Source organism: Panthera uncia, chromosome D1, assembly GCF_023721935.1.
Source record: "Panthera uncia isolate 11264 chromosome D1, Puncia_PCG_1.0, whole genome shotgun sequence".
NCBI classification, from domain to species: Eukaryota; Metazoa; Chordata; class Mammalia; order Carnivora; family Felidae; genus Panthera; species Panthera uncia.
In genome coordinates, this window is record NC_064808.1 from 53,958,699 (window position 1) to 53,984,485 (window position 25,787).

A 25,787-nucleotide genomic window follows, 5' to 3' on the forward strand; every position below is an offset into this window, starting at 1 on the left:
GAAATTACTGCCAGCTTTTGGTATAACTTTGAACACTCCTGTTAGAAATCCAGATAATACTACAAACGTATTAAAAACTCACGGCAAGGGGCGCCTGGATGGCTCAGTCAGTTGAGCATCTGACTCTTAGGATTCTCTTTTTCCCTCTCTCTCTGCCCTTCCCCCACCCACGCTCACGCACTCTCTCCTTTCTCTCTCTTGAAAATAAACAAACATTATTAAAAAAAAACTCATGGCTAAAAAATATAAAGTTGTAGGGGCACCTGGGTGGCTCAGTTGGTTAAGCGTCCAACTTTGGCTCAGGTCATGATCTCACAGCTTGTGAGTTCAAGCCCCGCATCGGGCTCTGTGCTGACAGCTCAGAGCCTGGAGCCTGCTTTGGATTCTGTGTCTCCCTCTCTCTCAAATATAAATAAACATTAAATAGACATAGATATATAGATATAGATACAGATATAGATATAGATAGATAAACTTGTAGTTAAAAGTTTATAAAGTTCCTGCTACATTATTCGTTATGTTTTTAAAATAAATCAATCATTAAAATATCTGTCACAACATTTCTATTACTCGGATTTCACTGAATTTATTTTTAAAACAGTATATATTTATAAAGTTAATAGAAAAATTTCACTTACAAAATGATGTTTAATCTTAAGCCATTATGTTAAAACAGATGAGCTATAAGAATTTAGGTTGGGCTTTAATTTTTAAGTGCATAATAGGAATACCAAGGTAAAGCTATTAGTAGGTTACACAAGAACAAATACATTTTATTTATGATCCATTTATCCAGTTAATACAGTGTTAACATTTTTCATGTCATTAAATCATCTTCTACAATGTAAGTTAAGATGAATTATAGTAGTGCCTGGATGGCTCAGTTGATTAAGTGCCCAACTTCAGCTCAGGTCATGATCTCAAGGTTTGTGAGTTCGAGCCCCACATTGGGCTCTGTGCTGACAGCTCAGAGCCTGGAGCCTGCTTCAGATTCTGTGTCTCCCTCTCTCTCTCTGTCCCTCCCCTGCTCATACTCTGTCTCTCTCCAAAAATAAGTAAAGGTTAAAAAAATTTTGTTTTAAATGAATTATAGTACATAACATCATTTAGATATATCACAAATTACTATTTATTATCAAATATTTAAATTATTTCAAATTATTGAATGTTTTATTTTATATTTAATTTTTTTAAATGTTTATTTTTGAGAGAGAGAGAGAGAGAGAGAAAGGGAGAGAGAGAGGGAGACACAGAATCCGAAGCAGGCTCCAGGCTCTGAGCTATCAGCACAGATCCCGACATGGGTCTCGAACCCACTGACCACAAGATCATGACCTGAGCTGAAGTCAGATGCTTAACCGACTGAACCACCCAGGTGCCCCTATTTTTATTTTTTAATTTTATTTATTTATTCTGAGAAAGAGAGCAAACGGGGAAGGGACAGAGAGAATCCCAAGCAGGCTCTGCATTGACAATGTATAGCCAATGTGGGGCTTGAACTCACAAACCCATGAAATCATGACCTGAGATGAGATCAAGAGTCAGACACTTAACCAACTGAGCCACCCAGGTGCCCCTGAATGTTTTATTTTTAAATATTTTAGTTGCTTTTAATTTTTTTTATCTCTGTACTCATTTCTGTACTCAAATATTTTCATAGATGTCTACTTACAATAAATTCCTAGGATATAAATGCTAAAGCTAAAGAAGGAAAATTCTAAGAGTTTTGTACTTTTAGCTCTTACATTTAAGCCTTTAATTCACTTTGAATTAATTTTTATACTCTTTTGTATGTGGATATTGTTGTCTCAGCACCATTTGTTGAAAGACTATTCTTTTTCACAGAATGGTCTTGATATCTTTGTCAAAACTCAAATGACTATAGATGAATCGTCACTAGTCTTTTATATTTCTCTTTTTTCCAGCCTTATCGAAAAATAACTGACATATAACACTGTAAGTTTAAGGTACAATTTGTTGGTTTGATATATTTATATATTGCAAAATATGTGACGAGATCACATCCAACTTAACCAACTGAGCCATCTAGGTGCCCAACCATCTCCTTTTTTTGTGGTGAGAACATTTAAGATCTATTCTCTTAGCAACTTTCAAGTCTATAATATAGTACTATGAGCTATCATCACCACGCTGTATGTTAGATCCCCAGAACTTATCTTATAACTGGAGGTTTTTACCTTTTGACTAGTACCTCCCTTTTCTCCCATTTCCCCAGCCCACGGTAACCACCACTATACTGTTTCTATGAGTTTGGCTTTTTTAGACTCCACATATAAGTGATATCATACAGTATTTGTCTTTGTGTGACTTATTTCCCTTAGCATAATGCTCTCAAGGTTCATCCAGGTTGTTGCAAATGGTAGGATTTCCTTCTTTTCCATGGCTGAACATTTTATTGTATGTATATAAAGAAGATGTGGTATATATATATATATATGTGTGTGTGTGTATATATGTGTATACACACACACACACACACACACACACACACACACACACACACACACATATACATACATACACTTAGGTTGTTTCCATATCTTGGCTACTGGGAATAATGCTGCAGTGAACATGGGGGTGCAGATAGCTCTTTGAGACTCTGTTTTCATTTCCTTTGGATAATATACTCAGAAATGGTATTTCTGGATCAAACATGTCTCTATTTTTAATTTTTGGGGGAGCCTCCATACGGTTTTTCCATAGTGGCTGTACCAAGTTACATTCCTACCAATAGTTCACAAGCGCTCCCTTTCTCCATATCCTCACCAACACTTATCTCTTGTCTTTTTCATGATAGCCATTCTAATTGGTATGAGGTGATATCTTACTGTGATTTTGATTTGCATTTCCATGATTAGTGATGTCAGCACCTTGTCATGTATCTGTTGGCTATTTGTATGTCTTCTTTGGAAAAAAAAAAGTCTATTTAGTTCATCTGTCCATTTTTAAATTGGGTTATTTTCTTGTTATTGAATTGTAGGAGTTCTATACATATTTTGGATATTAATCCCTTATCAGATACATGATTTGAAAATATTTTCTGTCATTCATTCTATAGATTGCTGTCTCATTTTGTGTGTTTCTTTTGCTGTGCAGAAGTTCAGTTTGATGTAGTACTACTTATTTGTCATTGCTTTTGTTGCTTGTGCTTTTGGTGTCATATGTAAAAAAATCAGTGCCAAGACCAATGTGAAGGAGTTCTTCTCCTGTGTCTTCTTATAGGAGTTTTTGGCTCTCTTGTCAAATATTGAAAATATTGACCATATATGCAAGGGCATATTTCTCTTCTTTAAACTAAATTTTAGCTTTTCCTGGTTTCATTTAGGACATTTCTATTTTTCTTATTGATTTATAAAAACATTTTAACTCTCACAGTCATCTGCCTTATCAGATATTTAGAGGCAGCACAGATAGGGGTTATGGTGGAAACTGTTGTCTTCCTAGGCACATGGTGGGACTGCACGTCCTAGCTTCCTCTGCTGTATGGTCTGGTCATGTGGCTAAGTCCTTCCTTCCTTCCTTCCTTCCTTCCTTCCTTCCTTCCTTCCAGTTTTATTTATTTATTTTGAGAGAGAAAGAGAGCAACAGTAGAGGAGAGGCAGAGAGAGGGAGAGAGAGAATCCCAAGCAGGCTCCATGCTGTCAGCACAGAGCCTGATGTGGGGCTCAAACTCACAAACCCTGAGATCATGACCCAAGCTGAAACCAAGAGTTGGGTGCTCAAACGACTGAGCCACCCACGTGCCCCTCATGTGGATAAGTTCTTTCTAACACAATGTGAACAGAAGTAATATATGCCACTTTCACAACTAGATTTTAAGAAAATGGTATGTCTTCCTCATGTTCTCTTTCCTCTATCCACTGGATATAACTCAAATGAGTCAATGCCCCAGGCTTGGCCAAGCTGGTGATGACAGAAATTAGTTGAGTTACCTTGTTACACGGGTCCTTAAATAATTTCATGAGGTAGAACCTACCAATCTATCCTGAACTATTGCATGAGAAATAATTAACATCTATCTTATCTGAGCTATTACATTTTGGGTCTATTTTAGTGGTTTAACCTTTGTCTTAATTACTATAGAATTAGTATCTTGCATTAGGATGTTGCTGTAACAGAACATTAATAATACAGATGGCATCTGCTAAGCAGCAGAGCAGCAAGCAGTGAGGAAACAGATGCTGCAGACTGGGAAGCTTGCAATACTCATTACACCACGGCAAAACATCAGGTGACATTGTCGTCTGCATAACCTGGAAAGCAGACTAGGGTTATAGATCATATAGTTCTAGGGCAGTGTTTCTCAATCTTAGCACTTTGACTGTAGTAAAGCGCTTACTACAAGGGTTGGTACTTGGCTCAATAAATGTTAGTTACTGTTGTTATTATTATTGTATTACATGTTGAAAACATCTGGAAGGGTCAAATCACACCATGTAGTGTCTACCTTTGCTGGAATACTTAAAAATCTCCTCCTCACACTCAGATCAGATAAATATTGACCCATGTTTTTGTCTGTTACATTTATCTTTAATGAACCTATAATTTGGCCCAGTATGATGTAGGGATCAAAAGTTTTCTTTTTCTAGAGAACTTCAACTTCATTACCTTTATGATCTGTTATTTTCCCACTGTTTGAAGTGTACCTTTTCAGAGTTTATTTACACATTCTTAATATCTAACTAAAATCAATTGTGCTTGCTAGGAAATGAGTCTGAAGTTCAGTATACTAGATAAAGTTTTTAACCCATAAAGCTTAGGGTACATTCTTGTTGACAAGAATACCATAAAAAACATACTTTCTTTCACTTAAAAGATAACTTTCTGAATTCACATGCTGTTGGCACTCTCAACAGACATTTTTATTTAGAGCATTTTTATTTTTGGTAAGAACCAAAAAAATCCCTACATCTTCATGGTTTGTCTGCACATTGCCTGCATTGAAGATAAAGTTACAAAGGAAGAGCACCCATGAGTTTAATGCTTGGAAACTCCCTTTGTACTTTCATTTAGATTGGTCATGCTTGGTCACTCAGGTGAAGTTAACTCTCTCTTCTCTATTTTTATACCAGAAAGATATATAAGGTCTGTTAGGGAAAATACTAATCTAATATTAGTCTTCAGTATTTTTAGAGTGAGAACAATTCCCTATGCTTTTGTGTTTACTTATATATATCAACTTTAACTATTATGGTAAGAAAATTTAGTTAAGATACATAAGAACTTATTAATACAGATAAAACATTAAGTTATATTGATTAGTGGAAAATCAGGGAAGATGGAAAGAGAAATGAATACTTAAAGAACACCTACTATGTATGAACCATTTACATGATTTTACAACTCTTGAAAGGATATTGTTAGAGATATTTCCGTAGATGAAGAAACAGGATCTTATAGGCTAAGAAATATAAGGCAATGAAAACCTAGTCCTGGAGGAGGGCTTTCTTGATAGAATTATCTGCTTTTTCTTAAGGTGAACAGTTCACATTTTCCAGAGCCCCTGACCACACTGAAGCAAACAGAACTACTCCACTACTTCTAATATACTACAACTTTCAAAAATTTTGTTACTAGAAGTGGAAAGAATAAAAGGAACTTATGAAGTTACTGTACTACAATAGAAAATAAAATGTAATACTGGATATTAAGAAAAATAAGATATGCCAGAAAACATGAGATACCTAACAGTCTTGGAGCAGAAAGGAAGGTTACAGTTAGGGAAGAAGGACATTCTTTGAGAAACAGTCTTGAGAGGGTCTCCTAAGCATCAGAAACTAAGGCAGCAAGGTAAACTCTGGATCTCAGAAATGTATAGGTGGTGATGCACTCTTATCACTTCATTAATAAGTTCTTTTTCAAAATATCTCTAATCTCTAATTCTGCTTTCTGAAACATTTATGTACATTCTGAAAGTGAACTCTCTCTCTTAAAGGCCACGTCATAGCTAAGTTGACACTAATTCTCCTTACAAAATAAGTTAAACATCTAATTTATAGCTGTAAAAAACCAGATATTACTAATATATCACCAAAATTTTACCCAAATGAATGTATTAAACATGAATGTACAAAAAGTTGTTCAACAAACATTTATCAAGAGCCTACTATCTGCCAGGCATTATTCTAGGTAGCAGGGACACTGCATGGAAGAAAAATCAGACCAAAATCTCCGTTCTTAAGTATTATGTCTGATCATAATAAATACAATACATATATAAATAAAGTAAAGAAACAGAGAATGAGGAAAAGGATGCTAATTGGGTAGCCACATTTGAACAAAGAACTGAATGAAGTAAAGGAGTAATAAGTTATGTGGATATCTGAGAGAATAGCTTGCTGAGGAAATAGGCAAGGGCAAAGGCCCTGAGGTAAGAGTATGATTGCTGTGGAATAAAAGAAGGCCAACACAGCTGAAGTACAGTGAGGGAAAGAGTGGTAGATTACATAGGACCTTGGTAAGAATTTTGACTTTTAAACTGAATGAAGAGAAACTACTAGTAGGTTTTGAGCAAAGGAATGACATAATCTGATGACATAATCTGATTTCAGTTTGCTTATTTATTTAAAATGTATTTATTTTTGAAAGAGACAGAAAGAGAGAGAGAGACAGAGTGCAAATGGGGGAGGGACAAAGAGAGGGGAACAGAAGATCTGAAGCGGGCTCTGCACTGACAGCAGAGAGCCTGGTGTGGGGCTCAGACTCACAAACAGTGAGATCATGACCTGAGCTAAAGTTGGAGATCATGACCTGAGCTAAAGTTGGACACTTAACGGACTGAGCCACACAGACACCCCATGATTTTGGTTATAGAAAGCTCACTTTGGCTAGTGAGTGGAGAACAGACATTAAAGGGAAAAGCGGAAGGAAGCACAGTCAATTAGAAGAACCTTGCTAAAATACATGCAAGAGATAATAATAATGGTGGCTTGATTTAGAATAGTAGCAGTGGAGGTGGGGTAAATTGGTTCTATTTTAAAGGCAGAGCTGAAGGAATTTACCGTTGGGATGGATGTGAGGTTTGGAGGGGCAATAAGAATGGCACTGATGCTTCTGGCATGAGCAACTGCAATGATATAGTTGATGCTACTGAGATTGGGTAGCTTTGAGAGTAGCAAGTTTGGGAGGGGGAAATCAAAGGCTGCGTCGGTGACCAGAGTGAGTGGTTAGGAGATGAGTAATACACAAAGACACTGAGCATAAGTAAATACATGAGGATTACTGGAGCGAAGTTTCTCACTGTCAAAAAGACATTTATATACAAATATAGAAAAGGGGGAAGCTAGAAAGAATCTTAAGGTACTGGATTGGAATTGGACATTTCAATGTGAATTTCTGTTTACACAAACATAATACACACACACACACACACTGATATATAAATAAATATAGCTCTGTGTGTGTGTGTGTGTGTGTGTGTGTGTGTATACACACACTGAAAGGGGCTAGAAGCAACAGGCACATCAAGTGCCCAGAACTTAGTGTCTAAATATTATCTTCCACTAAAATGAAATAGGAGTGTTTGAGGAAACAGTTGATTCCAGAGTTGGGGCAAGGAAAGTAAATGATAAGCCTGGAACATCTTTCACAGAAAGGAAACGTCTAGAGAATGATGAGGACATATGTGAAGGACATGAGCTAGTTCAAAGGGACCCCCTACTGGTTGAGTATGGAGCAATTTGAGCATAATTAATATTAATAACAGCAACAAATTTCAATCCACTGAATAAAACAGAAATCCACAACCATGATAATGTAAACAATATCTGTAGTATCCAGTCATATGCTCTTCCTATAATCCAACCCTATCTCTTGCCACACCCCTGCCGCACATTATACTGTAAAGATACTGAACTACTTATCTCTGAAGTACAGAATTATTGTTATCTCTATATTTGAAATGTTCTCACTTTGCCTGTCTGCCAGGAAAACTGAACTTGATTCGATTCTATAAATATTTACTGAGCACTCTTCTATGAAATAAAACACAGTAGTAAACCATACACAGTTCCTCCTTTCAAGACCTTATAATCTACTGAGTGAGGCACAACAAGTCTTAGTTCAAAAGCTATTTCTGTGAAGCCTTTCCTGACTTTCCTCCTGTTTCCTCCAGTCTCATTACATTTGTACACACTGCCATTAGAGCATTTCTTATTGTAAAATAATTGTTTACTTGCCTGCTTAACTCTGCATTGTCGTTCCATGTGTGGAGCCTGTTTTTCATTTTTGTGTCCCTAGTACTTAGCACCATAAATAGATTTATACATTAATACATTCAACGACTATATATGCTGGGTACCATATGAGGCTCCAGGGATACAAGTAAAAAGTAGACCCAACTTTGCTCTCATGAAATTTAAAGTATAGTAGGGTTGGGAAAAGAAGGTAAAGAGTACACTCAAGAATATAATTACAAATTAAAAGGAATATTATAAGGGAAGGAAGGCTGATGCTGTGAGAACTGTAACAGGAGAAGCTGGTATGGTTTGGGAAAGGCATCCCTAAAGAGATAGGTTTGAACTAGAATGTGAACCATGATTAACAGTTAAGAAAGTAATGAGGAGTCTGGGTGGCTCAGCTGGTTAGCTTCCGACTCCTGGTTTCAGCTCAGGTCATGATCTCAACAGTTTGTGAGTTCAAGCCCCACATCGGGTTCTGTGCTGACAGAGCAGAGCCTGCTGGGGTTCTCTCTTTGCCCTCTCTGTCCCTCCCTCCACTCACACTGTTTCTCTCACTCAAAATAAATAAATAAAAACCTTAAAAAGAAGAGTTACAGGGGCACCTGGGTGGCTCAGTCGGTTAAGCGTCCGACTTCGGCTCAGGTCACGATCTCGCGGTATGTGAGTTCGAGCCCCGCGTCGGGCTCTGTGCTGACTGCTCAGAGCCTGGAGCCTGTTTCAGATTCTGTGTCTCCCTCTCTCTCTGACCCTCCCCCATTCATGCTCTGTCTCTCTCTGTCTCAAAAATAAACGTTAAAAAAAAATTAAAAAAAAAAAAGAGTTACAGTACGTGGGTATAATGATGAAAAGGATGGTTTAGGCCAAGGGATGAACAAGTGCAAATACCCTGGAGCAGAGAGCTTGGTACTGGTGAGGAACTGAAAGACAGTCAATGACTGAAGTGCAGAGTGATGGGGGGAGATATGAAATGTGGAAAAAGGACAGGCACATAAGCAAAAAGCAGAAACAACTCAAATGTCCATCAACTGATGAATGGATAAACAAAATGTGGCATGTCCATACAATGGAGTATTATTCAGCCATAAAAAAAGATTAAGTATTGATACACACTATAACATGGATGAATTTTGGAAACATTATGCTAAGTGAAAGAAGCCACACACAAATGGCTACTACATACTACAAGATCCTGTTTATATGAAATGTCTAAAAGAGGAAAATCCATAGATACAGAAAGTAGATTTAGTAGTTGCCAGGAGGTGGTAGGAAAACAGGGAGTGACTACTAATAGGGTACAGGGGTTCTTTTGTGGGTAATGAAAACTTTCTGGAATTAGATTGTGGTCATAGTTATAAAACCTTGTGAATATAATAAAAAACACTGAATTGTATACTTTAAAATGGTAAATTTTATGTTACATGAATTATATCTGAGTTTTAAAAGATAAAGTTAGCAGAGAACATAGATCTTTTAAATTATCTTGAGGCTTTCCAGTTTTATCTTCAGAATAGTAAGTGTACAGAGCAGATGCTCAAAAAATTACTTTTTAAACAAAGCTTATTTATTTATTTTGAGAGAGAGAGAGAGAGAAAGAGAGTGAGACTGGGGTAGGGGCAGAGAGAGAGACAGAGAATCCCAAGCAGGCTTCACACTGTCAGTGCAGAGCCCAATTAGAACTTGATTTCACCAACTGTGAGATTGTGACCTGAGCCAAAATCAAGAGTTGGACACTTAAATGACTTAGCTACTCAGGCGCCCCCCAAAATTACTTCTTTTTAAAAAATGTTTGTTTATTTTTGAGAGAGAGACAGAGCACAAGTGGGGGAGGGGCAGAGAGAGAGGGAGACACAGAATCCAAAGCAGGCTCCAGACCCTAAGCTGTCAGCACAGAGCCCGACACAGAGCTCGAACTCACAGACTGTGAGATCATGACCTGAGCCAAAGTCAGACACTTAACCAACTGAGCCATCCAGGCACCCCCAAAATTACTTTTTGAACAAATAAAAAGACTTTTTTTTTTAACGTTTTATTTTTTATTTATTTGTGAGACAGGGAGAGACAGAACATGAACAGGGGAGGGTCAGAGAGAGGGAGACACAGAATCTGAAACAGGCTCCAGGCTCTGAGCTGTCAGCACAGAGCCCGAAGTGGGGCTCGAACTCACGGACCGCGAGATCGTGACCTGAGCCGAAGTCGGCCGCTCAACCGACTGAGCCACCCAGGCGCCCCATAAAAAGACTTTTTGATAGATAAACTCAATAGTCTGTAATAGTGAGAGATGTGTCATTTGATTTAAAACTATTATTTATAATTCTGCTTCCTAGAAAATGTCTTTAGGCAGACCTGAAGATTTATTCAGAGTTACTCCTTTCCAGAGAGTCATCTGTTAGATGTGCTATCTTATTTGTAGTTATGCCTTGATGCGTCTATCACAAAAAGATAATACGTGAAGATGAACCAGGGCCCAGATTACAAGTAGGATGAGAATCACTGTGGCACAGATATCTCAGTGGGGAGTCCTGAATGGGAGTTTGTCTTGCCAAATAATATTTTATCTCTAACTATAAATCTTAATTTCCTAAACAAGATTTTAGTCTAATTTCCAAAATGATAGTGCTGAAGTAGAATTTCAGAAAGCCCCATAAACATGCTACTGTTTTTTGGCAGCATTAAAGGCCATGAACTACTCCATGAGCATAAGGCCTACGTCAGGATGCTTCTGACTAATCATCTTCACTTCAGAGATCCAGCCTTAATGGTTTTATAATAGCAATGTTAAAAGATATGCCACAAATTGATAAAAATAACAAAAGAAAAACCAAGACCAGTTAGTCTTCCCTTTAAAACTTGTTGAGTACTACTAACATTAAGGCCTCATTCAAGGATTCACCTTACGTGACAAACATGGTTTTTATTATACACACGTGTACATATACAGTTCTATATACATTACTACCTTTTCTACAGATTTTTTTCTTCCTGAGAGAGACTGAGAGCATGAGTAGTAGTACGAAAGAGAGAGAATCTCAAGCAGGCTTCACACCCAATGTGGAGCCCAATGCCTGTTCTTAGGGTTGTTCTTAGGGTTGTGAGATCATGACCTGAGCCAAAATCAAGAGTCAGATGGCTTAACTGACTGAGCCACCCAGACACCCCAGTTTTTTTTTTTTAATTAAAGTTTATTTTTGAGAGAGAGGGAGAAAGCACACATGGGGAAGGGGTAAAGAGAGAGGAAGAGAGAGAATCCCAACCAGGCTGCACGCTGTCAGGGTGTAGCCCGACGTGGGGCTTGATCCCATGAACCATGAGACCATGACCTTAGCGGAGACCATGACCTTAGCGGAGACCATGACCTGAGCTGAAATCAAGAGTCAGACACTTAATCAACTGAGCCACCCAGGCACCCCCATAGCATGTTATTTGTGACAAATACAATTCTTGAGTGGCTCAGTCAGTTAAGCATCCAACTTTGGCTCAGGTCATGATCTCACGGTTCAAGCCCTGTGTCAGGATCTGTGCTGATAGCTCAGAGCCTGGAGCCTGCTTCAGATTCTTTGTCTCCCTCTCTCTCTGCCCCTCCCCCATTCATGCTCGGTCCCTCTCAAAAATAAATAAAATGTTAAAATTTTTAACGAAAAAATTAAAAATTAAAAAAAAGAGAAATACAATTTTTATGTTTAAAGGCTTTACTGAATGAAATTTAAAACCTACACATTGGTCATACCAGATAAACATCACCAAATGCACACAAGTGAGACCTGACCTTCATCACAGGAATAGGGCACTATATTCAGAAAAACACCTGTCCATAGCTAGGGACTATTTTAAGCCACGACTAAGCACCTCAGTGATAGAATATAATCTCTATTATATTTTGTGACATCATTACATCAGTATGAGAATCATAACCAACAGCCACCAAAATTTACCAGCAATAGATGACTATTGTTTGCCTTTTCAAAAAGGTCTTAAAAGGAGAAAGAGAGGGAGAAGTCTTGATAAATGATTTATAAACAAAGAAAACTTGCTAAAGCCATAAATGGCTAAGAATGTTGAAGATTCTGTTAGTTCAAATATCACTTCCTTTCTTAACCCCAAAGCTAATGCCATCAATGTCTACTACGTCAAATTTTTAACCAACAATAAATATATCACAGAATCAAGGAAGATTACTGGATACCTAATAGTCTACAATTCCAGTGAGTAAAAACAATTCAATATTTCTATTATATAAAAAAACAAATATAATAATTAAACTTGAAAATATACTTCATAGAAAACTGCATTAAAAAGCTAACATCCAGGGGTGCCTGGATGGCTCAGTTGGGTGTCCAACTTTGGCTCAGGTCATGATCTCACAACTGGTGGGTTCGAGTCCCACATCAGGCTCTGTGCTAGTAGCACAGAGCCTGGAACCTGCTTCAGATTCTGTGTCTCTGTCTCTCTGCTCCTCTCCTGCTCACGTTCTCTCTCTCTCTCTCTCTCTCTCTCTCTCTCAATCTCTCAAAAATAAATAAACATTAAAAAAAACTCATAGTCAAATATCTAACCTAATATTTAGTTGAAGAAAAAAAAGGGCTACTTTTTAAAAATTTTTTTTAAAAATTAACGTTTATTTATTATTTTATTTATTTTTTTAATATATGAAATTTATTGTCAAATTGGTTTCCATACAACACCCAGTGCTCATCCCAAAAGATGCCCTCTTCAGTGTCTATCACCCACCCTACCCTCCCTCCCACCCCCTCATCAACCCTCAGTTTGTTCTCAGTTTTTAAGAGTCTCTTATGCTTTGGCTCTCTCCCACTCTAACCTCTTTTTTTTTTTCCTTCCCCTCCCCCATGGGTTTCTGTTAAGTTTCTCAGGATCCACATAAGAGTGAAAACATAAGGTATCTGTCTTTCTCTGTATGGCTTATTTTACTTAGCATCACACTCTCCAATTCCATCCACATTGCTACAAAGGGCCATATTTCATTCTTTCTCATTGCCACGTAGTATTCCACTGTGTATATAAACCACAATTTCTTTATCCATTCATCAGTTGATGGACATATAGGCTCTTTCCATAATTTGGCTATTGTTGAGAGTGCAGCTATAAACATTGGGGTACAAGTGCCCCTATGCATCAGTATTCCTGTATCCCTTGGGTAAATTCCTAGCAGTGCTATTGCTAGGTCACAGGGTAGGTCTATTTCTAATTTTTTGAGGAACCTCCACACTGTTTTCCAGAGTGGCTGCACCAATTTGCATTCCCACCAACAGTGCAAGAGGGTTCCCGTTTCTCCACATCCTCTCCAGCATCTATAGGCTCCTGATTTGTTCATTTTGGCCCCCTACCTTTTAAGAAATAGCACAACAGCCCTGAGATACAGCACAGAGGCAGTAGTTAGGAAAATGCCTGGGGTATATGGGAGGATTTATTTACTAATCTCCAAGTGTGTGCTGGAGGGGTAGGTCATTGGGAGATTTCTCCAAGAACAAAAGAGCTGCTGGTGGGTGCTATTTCCCTCCCGCAGCCTAGATACACTGACACCAGCAGAACCATTTCAGTGCCAACACTCTCCACCTAGCTCACTAACAGACTGCCCTTCCCACCCATCTGTACTTCGGCAGATCCACACCCTCAAACCAGTTGGCCTTCGCAAGAGTTTCGGGCAGCTGCAGGTTCCCTCCCACAGCAGACTTCCACACACCTTGCTAATACCCCCTGCCTCACTCCCATATTTTCCTATGCCCTGCCCCCTTCCAATATACCGTAGGCCAGAACCCTTTCAAAGTGGTACCACAAGCCTGAAAGTGTGCAAGCAGCACCAACAAGGGCCAGCACCACTCCAAAATGACTTCTACCCCAGGAAGGGTGGAAGATAACCACATACACCAGTCGGACTGTGGCCCCAGCAGTGGGCTGGGGGCAGACCTGTGGTCTGACTGCAGACCCCACCCCAAAAGAAGCTTCTTGGGGGACAATGCAGGGAAAGTGCCCTGCACTTTGGTGCTACTGCATCTCTAACAAATGCCTGGTCTGACTCAACTCAAGCCCAAGGTGGCTTCAGACTAGCCCACTAACAACACAGGGATTAAACCCTGCAGAGAGAGACAGGCAGAGAGAGACACTGCAGATGACTAGACTGAAGGTAAAAGCGACTCAGCCACATGTAACACACACATGAAACACCAGGTGCTGGTGAGCAGCGGATTATACTGCAGGGCACGCCAGGACCTCTTGTTCATAAGGCCACTACTTTCAAAAGCAAGAGACACAGCTAACTTTCATAACACATAGAAACAGATGCAGAGAGTTAGACAAAAAGAGGAGACGGAGGAATATGTCCTAAATGAAAGAATTCCACATATGAGTGAAATCATACAGTAGCTGTCTTTTTCTGACTGGACAGCAACATGTACAAAAAGGAAACTGGACCACTTTCTTACACCATACACAAAAATAAACTCAAAATGGATTAAGACCTAAATGTGAGATCTGAAACTATAAAAATCCTAGAGGAGCACAGGCAGTAACTTCTCTGACATTGGCAGTAGTAGCAATGTTTTTCTAGGTAATTCTCCTGAGGCAAGGGAGATAAAAGCAAAAATGAACCATTGGGAGGACATCAAAATAAAAACCTTTTGCACAGCAAAGGAAACAATCAACAAAACTAAAAGTGAACCTATTGAATAGAAGAAGATATTTGCAAATGACATACCTGATAAAGTGTCGGTCAGTATTTAAAATATATAAACACACACACACAAAAACACAACACAAAAAAACCCACCAAATAATTCAATTTTAAAATGGGCAAAGACACGAACAGATGTTTTTATAAAGAAGACATACTGATGGCCAATAGACACATGAAAAGATGCTCAATATCATTAGTCATCAGGAAAATACAAATTAAAACCACAATGAGATATCATTCGCACCTATCAGAATGACTAATATCAAAAACACAAGAAACAACAAGTGTTGGTGAGGATGTGGAGGAAAAGGAACCCTCATTTATTGTTAGTGGGAATGCAAACTGGTACAGCCTCTGTGGAAAACACTATGGGGATTCCTCAAAAAATTAAAAATAGAATTCCCATATGATCCAGTAATTCCATTACTGGGTGTTTACCCAAAGAATACAAAAACACTAATTCAAAGAGATATATGCACCCTTATGTTTATTGCAGCATTATTTACAATAGCTCAATTACGGAAGCAACCCAAGTGTCCACTGATAGATAGATGGGATATATATATATATATATATATATATATATATATATACACATACATACAATAAAGTATTACTCGGCCATAAAAAAGAATGAAACACTGCCATTTGCAACAACATGGATGGATCTAGAGCATAATGTGAAGTGAAATAAGTCAGGGAATGACAAATACTATATAATTTCACTCCTATGTGGAATTTAAGAAACAAAACAAATGAACAAAGAAAAAAAGAGACAAAAATATACTCTTAAATATAGAGAAGAAACTTATGGTTACCAGAGGGGAGATGAAGAGGATTAAGAGTATGCATATCATGATGAGCACTGAGTAATGTATAGAATTGTTGAATCACTGTATTACACACCTGAAAGTAATATAACACTGTAAGTTAACAATACTGGAATTAAAAAAGAAAAAAAAAGGAAATGGTTAAAATGGTAAATTTTATGTGTATTCTAACAAAATAATTCTTTTTTATAGCTAATGCTTTAAAAAATTTTTTCATGTTTATTTTTGAGACAGAGAGAGAGAGAGGGGGGGGGGGGCGGGGGGAGAACCCCAAGCAGGCTCTGTGCCATCTGTGCAGAGCCCGACACACGACCCGATCCCACAAACTGTGAGTTTATGACCTGAGCCTAAATCAAGAGCCAGACACCCAACTGACTGAACCACCCTAGCGCCCATTTAACAAAATAATTCTTTAATTTTTTTTAACTTTTATTTATTTCTGAGACAGAGACAGAGCATGAGTGGGGGAGGGGCAGAAAGAGAGAGAGAGAGAGAGAGAGAGAGAATCCGAAGCAGGCTCCAGGCTCTGAGCTGTCAGCACAGAGCCCAACGCGGGGCTCGAACTCACAACCAATGAGATCATGATGTGAGCTGAAGTCAGTCAGTCAACCAACTGAGCCACCCAGGCACCCCTAACAAAATAATTCTTAAGAAGTTGGTTTTTTGCTTTCCCCAAAAGATCTCAGAACAAGGCAAAGATGTCCACTCTTACCACTTCTATTCACCATTGTACTAAGGATCCTAGCCAATGGAGTAAGGCAAGAAATAAAAAGATTTATGGATTAAAATGACAGAAATAAAGTATGTTTATTTAGTTTGACATGATGATGGTCATTTAAAATGGTAAGGAATCCACAAAAAAGCTACTAGAACCAATAAGTGAATTTAGGAAGACTGTAGGATACAGGTCATATAGCAGACTGCATTTGCAAAAAAAACCAGCCATAGCCCTATTTCTGGGGCCACATATTCTTATATAACTTTGCCACACTACACTAAGAAGCAGAATATATCCCATCAATCCATCTTGATTCTGGGTAGAACCTTGTAACTGTTTCAATGAATGGAATGCAGAAAAGAGACTGTATGACCTTTGAGACTATTACATAAAAGGCTATATTGCCTGTGCCTGGCCAGCCTCCCTCCCCTCCTCAGAAAATCTGTCTTTCACCCAACCACGACACTGTGAAAAAGCCCAGGTGACACAAAGAAGCCAAATGGAGAAACTCCAGCTGGTAGCTCCAGCAGGTCTCAGCCAATAGGGAGTATCAAGCACTAAATCATATGAGAAAGTACGCTCTCAAAAGAATTCAGCTGCTAGCCTTTGACCTGCTCTAGCTGAGGTGGAGTGCTACAGAAACAAGTTGTCCCCACTGAGCCCTATCCTAAGTGTAGATTCAAGAGAAAAATAAATGCTTTTGCTGTTTTAAGCCACTTAGCTTTATGGTAATCTGTTATGCAGAGTAACACAGTAACTGCTATAGGTCAATATATAAAAATTTCTATATATTAATAAAATGATTAAAAGATGAAATGAAAACATAATGGTTACAGTAACATTGACACACTTAGGAATAAATTTAACAAAATATATTTAGGACTGTTGAGGAAGGCAGAATTAGAAGATGATCCCAACAATCCTTGCCCTTATATAATCTGGTTGTGGGGAGAATTTACGAATGATGAGATATTATTCCTGTGACTATGTTCTATGAAAAAAGAGAAATTGTCTGGTAGGCCTAACTGCATCACAAGAGCCCTTTAAAAGCAGAGAATTTTCTATTAGTAGCAAAAGAGGAGGAAGTTAGAAATTAAAAACATGAAAAGGAGTGTACATGTTGGTTTGGAGATAAAGGGAGTCATGTGGCATAAACCTGAGAGCAACCTCTAGGAGCTGAGAGTGACTTTCAGCCTGCTGCCAGCAGCAAAACAAGGACTTAAGTCCTATAACCACAAGGAACAGGATTCTATCAGCCATCTAAATGACCCTGGAAGTGGATTCTCTCAGTCTCCAGATAAGAACCCAGCCCAGGAAAAATCAAAATCAAGGTTTTGCCCTTGTGAGAGCCTAAGCAGAGGACCCAGCTGAGCCTACTTGGACTTTCAACCTACAGAACTGTGACAACAGTAAATGGAGATATTCAAAGTCTCTAAGTTTGTGTTGATTTGTTACATAGTGATAAAAACTAAATATAACTGCAAAGAACAAGAGAGACATTTTAGGGGACAGAAATATTCTATACACTGATTGTGATTATGACAGTGATTACATAGGTGTATACATTTGTCAAAACCCAACCAACTGTATATTTAAAATAGATGCATTTTAGTGTATATTAATTATACCTTAATATAGTTGATTTCAGAAGAGCTAGTTTCTGGGGCACCTGGGTGGCTCAGTTGGTTAAGTGTCCGACTTCAGCTAAGTCAAGATCTCATGTTTGTGAGTTCAAGACCTGTATGGGTTTTTGCACTGTCAGTGCAGAACCTGCTTGGGATTCTCTCTCTCTGCTGCTTCCCCACTTGTGCCCTCCCTCTCAAAATAAATAAACTTAAAAAAAAATAAAAGAGCTGGCTTCTGTCTGGTTTTCTCCTTATACCTCTTGTCATCATATACACTACACTCATAAGTAGTTTTATGCGTTCTCTGCTTCAGTACCCCTCATTTACTGATTCTCTAGCCCAAGAATCCAAATAAGCCCTCAAGCCAGAATATTCAATTGTCACTGGAGGGTGTGAGCAATAGATTATCATGATCTGATTTATATTTAAAAAAATTTTTTTTAATGTTTATTTTTGAGAGAGACAGAGGCAGAATGCAAGTGGGTTAGGGACAGAAAGAGAGGGAGACACAGAACCCAAAGCAGACTCCAGGCTCCGAGCTGTCAGCACAGAGCCCAACGTGGGGCTTGAACCCATGAGCCGTGAGATCATGACCTGAGCTGACGTCACACACTCAACCGACTGAGCCACCCAGGCGCCCCTGATTTACATTTTTAAAAGATTACTAGGAAAAGTCTAGCATGGAGATCATCCATGTAAAACTTAGAATTCCATAAGAAATTTGCTAGTTGGAAAATCATATTTTAGAACAGTTGTTTCCAAATTGTATTTCAAGGAGCCCTAGTATCCAATATAATGCCTCAGGACAAAAAGAAAGAAATAGAAGATGACATATGTCGGTATGGGAAATGGGGAAAACACACAAAGGGGAAACAGCCTCACAAGTTTTAACCCAATAGCTTCCTTTCACCTGCTTTATGTTTAAGGATTCCACGTAGGAGTTAGTAGCAGTTGTTCAAATGTTAAATATTTTTTAAACTACTGCTTTATAAGTTTGGTAAAAATGGGCAAGAAGCATCCTGATTTTCTGCTTTTGTGTCACAGGGAGCCAACTATAACATAACCAATAGAGCAAGGGAAAGGATTCACCACCTCATATTCCTTAAGACGTATAGGAGCTGCTCAAGAGAATTATAATCTTCTTATTTCTGGCTCACTGATGGTATGAATCATGTCTAATTCATCTTTGTATCCCCAAGTGCCTATCACCTAGTACACACTGAAATACTTGCTGAGTTTAACATGACATACAAACAATGTTAAAAGGTGTAATAAAAAGTGCTGTAACACTTTAAAATCTAACACTCTTTGGTAAAGTTACTAAAACATATCACTCCTAGGTATATTTCTTTAAGAACTTCTTGCACAAGTACACTAGGAGACACATACAAGAATGTTTGATAGCAGTACCATTTACAACAGTAAAACAAAAACAACAAAAATTTCAGTCAAGAACATCAATAAGTAATTTATGACATATACACAATGAAATACTATATAGCAAAATAATGAATAAACTAAAGTTAAAAATCCATACTAATCCACAAATATAGTATTCAGTGGGGAAAAAAAGCAAGGTGTAAAATATTACAGGGTACGATACCATCTAAGACAACACAATGTATCGTGAGAATGGTGGTTACGATGTGGTGGATGAGAGAGAAGTATTTTAGGACAAGTCACAGAAGAGGCTTCCATTTTACTAGTAGTCTTTCCTTTCTGAAGCTCAGTGGTGATTAATGGGTATTCATTTATTATGCTTTGAGTGTATTTATACTTAGAAAATTTCATATTCAGTTTAAAGTTCTACACCAAGGATTGGCAACTAAGGCCTGTAGGCCAAATCAACCTCAACACCTATTTTTGTAAGTAAAGTTTTACTGGAACACAGCCATTCATTTGTTTATGTAGTGTCAGTGATTATACTATGTAGTGTCAGAGTTGAGTGGTCGTGACAGAGAAGTCTGAAGTATTTACTCTTAGGTGCTTCACAGAAAATGCTTGCCAACCCCTGTTCTATTTCCAGGTATAGAGTGCAAATGAAGGAGAATTTAATTCTGAAACAACACAAATAAATCATGGTGATGGTTACTGGGAAAAATGATCAGCAGGTGTGATGATAGCCAGATTATAAAAAAAAAGAATAGGAGGAAAACAAGGAAAAACTAAATAAGCTTTAGAGCACTGCTGTCTAATAGAACTTTCTGAGATGATGGAAATATTCTATATCTGCACTGTTCAATATGGAAGCCACTAGCCACATGTGACTTTGGAGCACCTGAAATGTGGCTATTGTAACTGAGGAACAAAACTTAAAATTTTATTTATTTTTAATTATTTTAAACAGTCACGTGTACCATACTGTACAGTGCACCGTTAGAGCTCTGGAGGACAGATTGATAGCAGGTGTCAACTGAAAACTAGGCTAGGGTGCTTATTCAAAGGAACGACAGGGGACAGAGTTGCCTCCAATTTAGAAAATTTCGGCCACTGATGGAAAGGCAAACCATGGATAATCATAAGGGTATGGTTAATATATACACTTGGGATTCAAACAATATTAATAAAAATTGGACCAAATGACTACTCTTTTCTAAGAAAGAGGGCATAAAGAAAGAGGATACAAAGTAAGAAAAGCAGAGAGCCAACCTTGAGATTTGGGGATTTCCATGCTAATTTGTTAAGCGAACAAACATTATTAGGTGAATGAGAAGTACAATAGCTAGAGAGTTAGTTGGCAGGGAAACCAGAAGAGCTATGATTTAAAATTTCGAAAAACGAGTTCTACAATCTCCCAAGTGAATGAGGAAGGCTTTTGGAGTAATAAGTAATTAGCTAGAAAAGCCATAAAAATAAGAGACCTAGATACCAATAATGACTTTTTCTTCATTTAATCAAAACAAACATCTGCAAAAGATATGCCATGTTATCGTATTTTCTAGGTTTCTGTCACATAGAAAGATGTTTAACTTTTATTACTTTGTTCAATTATATAGTACATATTTTATATATATATAAATATATACAAAATGTACATAATATGTATATTTATGTATGTACAATATGTACATACAATATGTACAAAATATGTACAAAATATGTACATATTTTATATATATGTATATATATAAAATAACATATATAACAAATTACTTTGTTCAATTATATATAATAAATATATCACCCAGATATATTTAGCTTCCACTGAAGACGATAAGCATTTGTCTAGAAATAAGGTCCTAGTGTTACAAAACTTTTCAAATCCTTCATTAGATTGACATTTCTTCTCTTTTCTACTATGATACACTGTGCTTCATCCCTCCTTATCCAAACCACTAAGAAAATATTCCACAGGCTAATAAAAGTATCAGTTTATACACTGTATGAGAATATGCTACCAAAAAAAAAGGAATTCTAAGGAACAAACTTACTTCCCAGCAGCCAATACAACTGCTATCTATAGAAGTGATAAAATCAGTTGTCTGGTTTCCATGTCCTAGCAATAGCTTTTTTGTTTTGTTTTAGTGTGGAGTTCAAAAATAACTGCCTGATGATACACAGACACAGAGCACTATATTTAGTATCTGTTTTAATCAGTATTGGCATAAGGAATACAAAATATTCCTTGGGGAACCTGTCTAAATACTTGTATTTAGACACATGATCTTATTATAGCAGGGGAGAATTTGCAATTTTCAATTATTAATTTTATTTTACAGTTCTCTCAGAATTTATGATATTCACAGTAGGCTACTACTAATTATACTCCTCTTTACTATCAAGAAGATTGGAATGGTATGTAGAAAAGAACAGTGTGATCTGTAGTAAAGAGAACACAGGCTCTGAACTCATAGAGACTCTGAATTAAGTCCTGGCTATTATATACATACCCAATGAACCTCACTGAGCCTCTGCTACCTGATTTGTAAAACAGGGATAATGATATTTAGTTTGAAAGATGTCATGAAAACTAAATGAAATCACGTATTTACAAGTACCTAGACAGAGAGCCTAGCCATGCTTGACACCCAATGACACCCAAATAGCTGCTTCACTCTCATTCCCAGGCATTTAAGGTCTCTTCTGTAATTTTTTTCCCTCTTCTACATGTTTAACCTAAGAATACAATGTCCAATAAATGTAAGAAGAAAAGAGAATAATCAGTTGTTTTGATCCTGAAAAGGCAGAAGGGGATAAGATATCCAAAGCTAAGGTGAAAAGATCATCTTTAGACAGGATAAACAACTCAAAGGTTGGGGTTCCTTGGCAGAGTCTTGAACATGCATGAAGGCAGATAATGGGAAAATAATGGAGTTCCCTTTTAATAGCTTGTATTTTCTCTGTAAATTAGGAAGAAAGACCACTTGCTAAGTGTGAAAGAGAAGAGGAAAGTTTGAGGTTTGAGATGGAAAAAGTTGAAAAAAGTGTTAAAAATAGTAGGGAAAGTTAACCAGGGAAATACAGCAGGATATCTGAGCAGTGTCGAGGGTCCATTTGAGACTGGGTTCCACATTAATTTATGAACATGAGTGTGTTCTGTTCTGTTGAAAGATTTTCTTCAGTAGTACTCGGCTACTTAGATGCAGGTACAAAGAAAGAGGTTATCTGCGTTCAACTTGAGTTAGAATTTCATTTCATTTCATTTCTAGTCTAGTCATAATGAACTATGAACACTAAACTAGGATAAAGGAAAAAAAAATGAGAAGGGATAATATGCTAAAGTGTTTAGGAGTAATACTAAGAGTAACACTAAGCAATCAAAAAAAGATAGCTGTTATTATCATTAACTATGGTCCTCTAGCAGAAAGTAATTTCATTATTCTAATTTGTAATCATTTCTTTAAAAAATTTTTTGTTAATGTTTATTTGTTTTTGAGAGAGAGAAAGACAAGAGTGAGAGCTGGGGAGGGGCAGAGAGCGGGGGAGACACAGGATCCAAAGCAGGCTCCAGGCTCTGAGCTGTCAGCGGACTCGGGCTAGAATTCACCTGAAAGCCAAAGTTGGATGCTTAACTGACTGAGTCACCCCCTAATTTATAATCATTTTTATGTATCTCTCTCTCTTTCACCAGATTGAGCTCTTTGAGGATAAAAAGAGTATACTGCTTATCTTTGATTCTTCCCAAAGTGTGGTCCAGTAGCTACCACACTATGACTACTAAAAGCACATAATTAAATCAATGAATCAAATATCTTGCTTCTAAGCTATTCAGAGGGGTTTTTGGTTTGTTTGTTTATTTGTTTTTAAGATTCTAGCTAGGGCATTAGAACCTTAACAACAATTCAGAAAATAAGACATTTCTAAGAAAGGGCCACTGTCAATTCAATGATAGAATCTTACTTAGTAGCTACAACACAATGGATAAGAGTTTTCCAAAAATGCAGACTACAGAATTAACATGAGGAAGAAAATGAATTAACACAGACACAACATGAAAACTGAGAATACATTTTTCTATTTTAAGGGAAGGAAGGAGACTCCTGCCTCTATTTTTATCATTTCAGGACCTTACAATGTCTCATGAAATGAGTAATCTGAAGCATAACCTACCCAATGCTGATCAAATATCTGCATTAGAACTTCAAAGTAACTTCAAAGATATATAATCTGAGAGCTGACTAGGTCCATTAACTTAATCTTTGTTTTGGGGCAGAGGGCAGACCCCCAAAAGAATACTGTACCTTTCCCAGTTTATCAAAGGCCATAGGGTTTTAAGAAAGAGATCTTTTTTGGCTGTGGATTCAATTTAAAAAACATAAAGATTTTATTTTTGCTGCTGCTTAAACTAATATGTTCATTTTAAAGTATTCAAAGGGAAAATATATAGTCAACAGCTTTGACTGTATATAGGGAATCACAACTTTGAATTGCAAGCTGTACTGAGTATCTTCTTTAATAATGGATTGTTTGAGACTCTGTGTGTGTGTGTGTGTGTGTGTGTGTGTGTGTGTGTGTATTTTTCCCCCCTAGAGAAACTATGTTATAATGAGAGATCAAGTCTCTTGTTGGTTCTTGTAAGTATGAAGCACCATGTGACACCTACTAAGATATTAAAATGCCTAAGCCTCTAGGTCCAACATTTAAGAGAAAACGTATGCAGACTTTTCATCTGAGATGTCAAAAGAAACTCTTGTTTTTCTTACCACTTGTATTCTAACCAGTAGAAATCAAAACAGGCTAGGAAAAAGGGATTTCAGGCAGTGAACAAAAGGAAAGAAAAAATTCTGCAACTGGATACCTCTTAGCCCAGTTTCACTCTCTCCATCACTCCTATTTTTTCCTGAAGGAACCAGGAAATGTCCTGTCTCTACTTTCAAGGAAAGAACTTATAGTTCCTACATAGAGTTTATCTCCTTCCCAGAGCCACTGTAGAAAAAAGAGCACCCACTCCTACTGCATCCCCATTCTCAACACTTATGATTTGTAAAGCAAGCAATTCAATGAAAGTAATGCGTTTTGACAGTCAATAAGACCAACACATTTGAGGGGTGCCTGGGTGGCTCAGTCAGTCGAGCATCTGGTTCTTGATTTCGGCTCAGGTCACAATCCAATGGTCGTGGGACCGAGCCCCATGTCGGGCCCCACGCTGAGCAACAAGCCTGCTTAGGATTCATTCTCTCTCTCTCTCTCTCTCTCTCTGTCTGTCCCTCTCTCTCTCTCCCCGACCTCAATGCCTCTGCCCCTCCCCCACTCTCTCTCTAAAATGAAAAATTCAAAAAAACATTAAGAAAATAACAATGCATTTGAAAAGGAAGGTTTGAAAATATAAGAGAAAGACAGAATAATCAAATGTTGGGTCCTTGAGAAGACAGGAGAAAATGAGATACACTCTATGTAAAATTATATACCAGCAACAAGTGGGGAGCTGGCAGTAAGTTAAAAAGGTTTTCTTCTCCACCTCTTTTCCTTTACTTCAGTGAAAGTTAAAGATACACATAGATGTATAATCAAAGAAAGACCAAGATAGAGTTTGAGTACATAAGAGACATAATACAATCTATCTACATTTCAGGGTGATATCCAGGGTAGAGACATTTTCATAGAACTACTAGGCATTTTCTTGTCTTCTCATGGACACCCAAAATCATAAAACATTAATGTACAAGTTTCCATATCAATTAAGGATAAAATTGTGAAATTTAAAAAATCTAAGCTTTAAAAAAATAATCTTATTTTGTATTTTATATATTAATAGCCATTATATAGTAAACATCTGCCACTTGCTAGAGACTAATACATAATACAGTCTTTTACTGTGATTTGGTTTTGAATGATATTTTACATTAAAAATTAATTCAAAATTACCTGAAAGAGAGGCTACCCAAACAGTATCAAGTATACTTCAATGAACTGCAAAGAAGCCTGGCTGCTACTGTACTCACACTTAATCCTATCTGCCTAATTCAACTCATGAGTTGTTTTGTCTTTAATGAAACAAAATTACCACAGATATTAAGTCTGTATTACCTTCATAATGTTAACTAAGTCTGTTTGATAGTAGCGATCCTGGTGTGCATTTGCTGCTGCTAATGTAAGAAGATAATCATTCCTTGCGTGGGTAGCTTTGGAATTACATTCAGATCGCCGGGCTTTTAACTAAAACATAGTAAGAGAAAAAAATCAATGCAAACTGACAACTGAACTGTAAAATATATAAAGATACCATTCTTAGCTGGCAATTAATAGCTCCTCAACAAGAGTAAAGGTAACCACGTGGAAAAATATTTA

At 37.4% G+C, this 25,787-nt stretch overlaps 1 protein-coding gene across 4 annotated transcripts in view; it reads right to left on the bottom strand.

Annotated features, from left to right (window-relative positions):
- FCHSD2 (FCH and double SH3 domains 2) overlaps window positions 1-25,787 on the bottom strand; it is a 302,350-nt gene that overhangs the window by 94,886 nt on the left and 181,677 nt on the right. For all 4 annotated transcript variants that reach the window (XM_049619346.1, XM_049619362.1, XM_049619338.1 and 1 more), the window contains exon 8: window positions 25,527-25,655. In XM_049619346.1, the coding sequence (XP_049475303.1) occupies window positions 25,527-25,655 (129 nt within the window). The remainder of the gene's footprint in view (window positions 1-25,526; window positions 25,656-25,787) is intronic.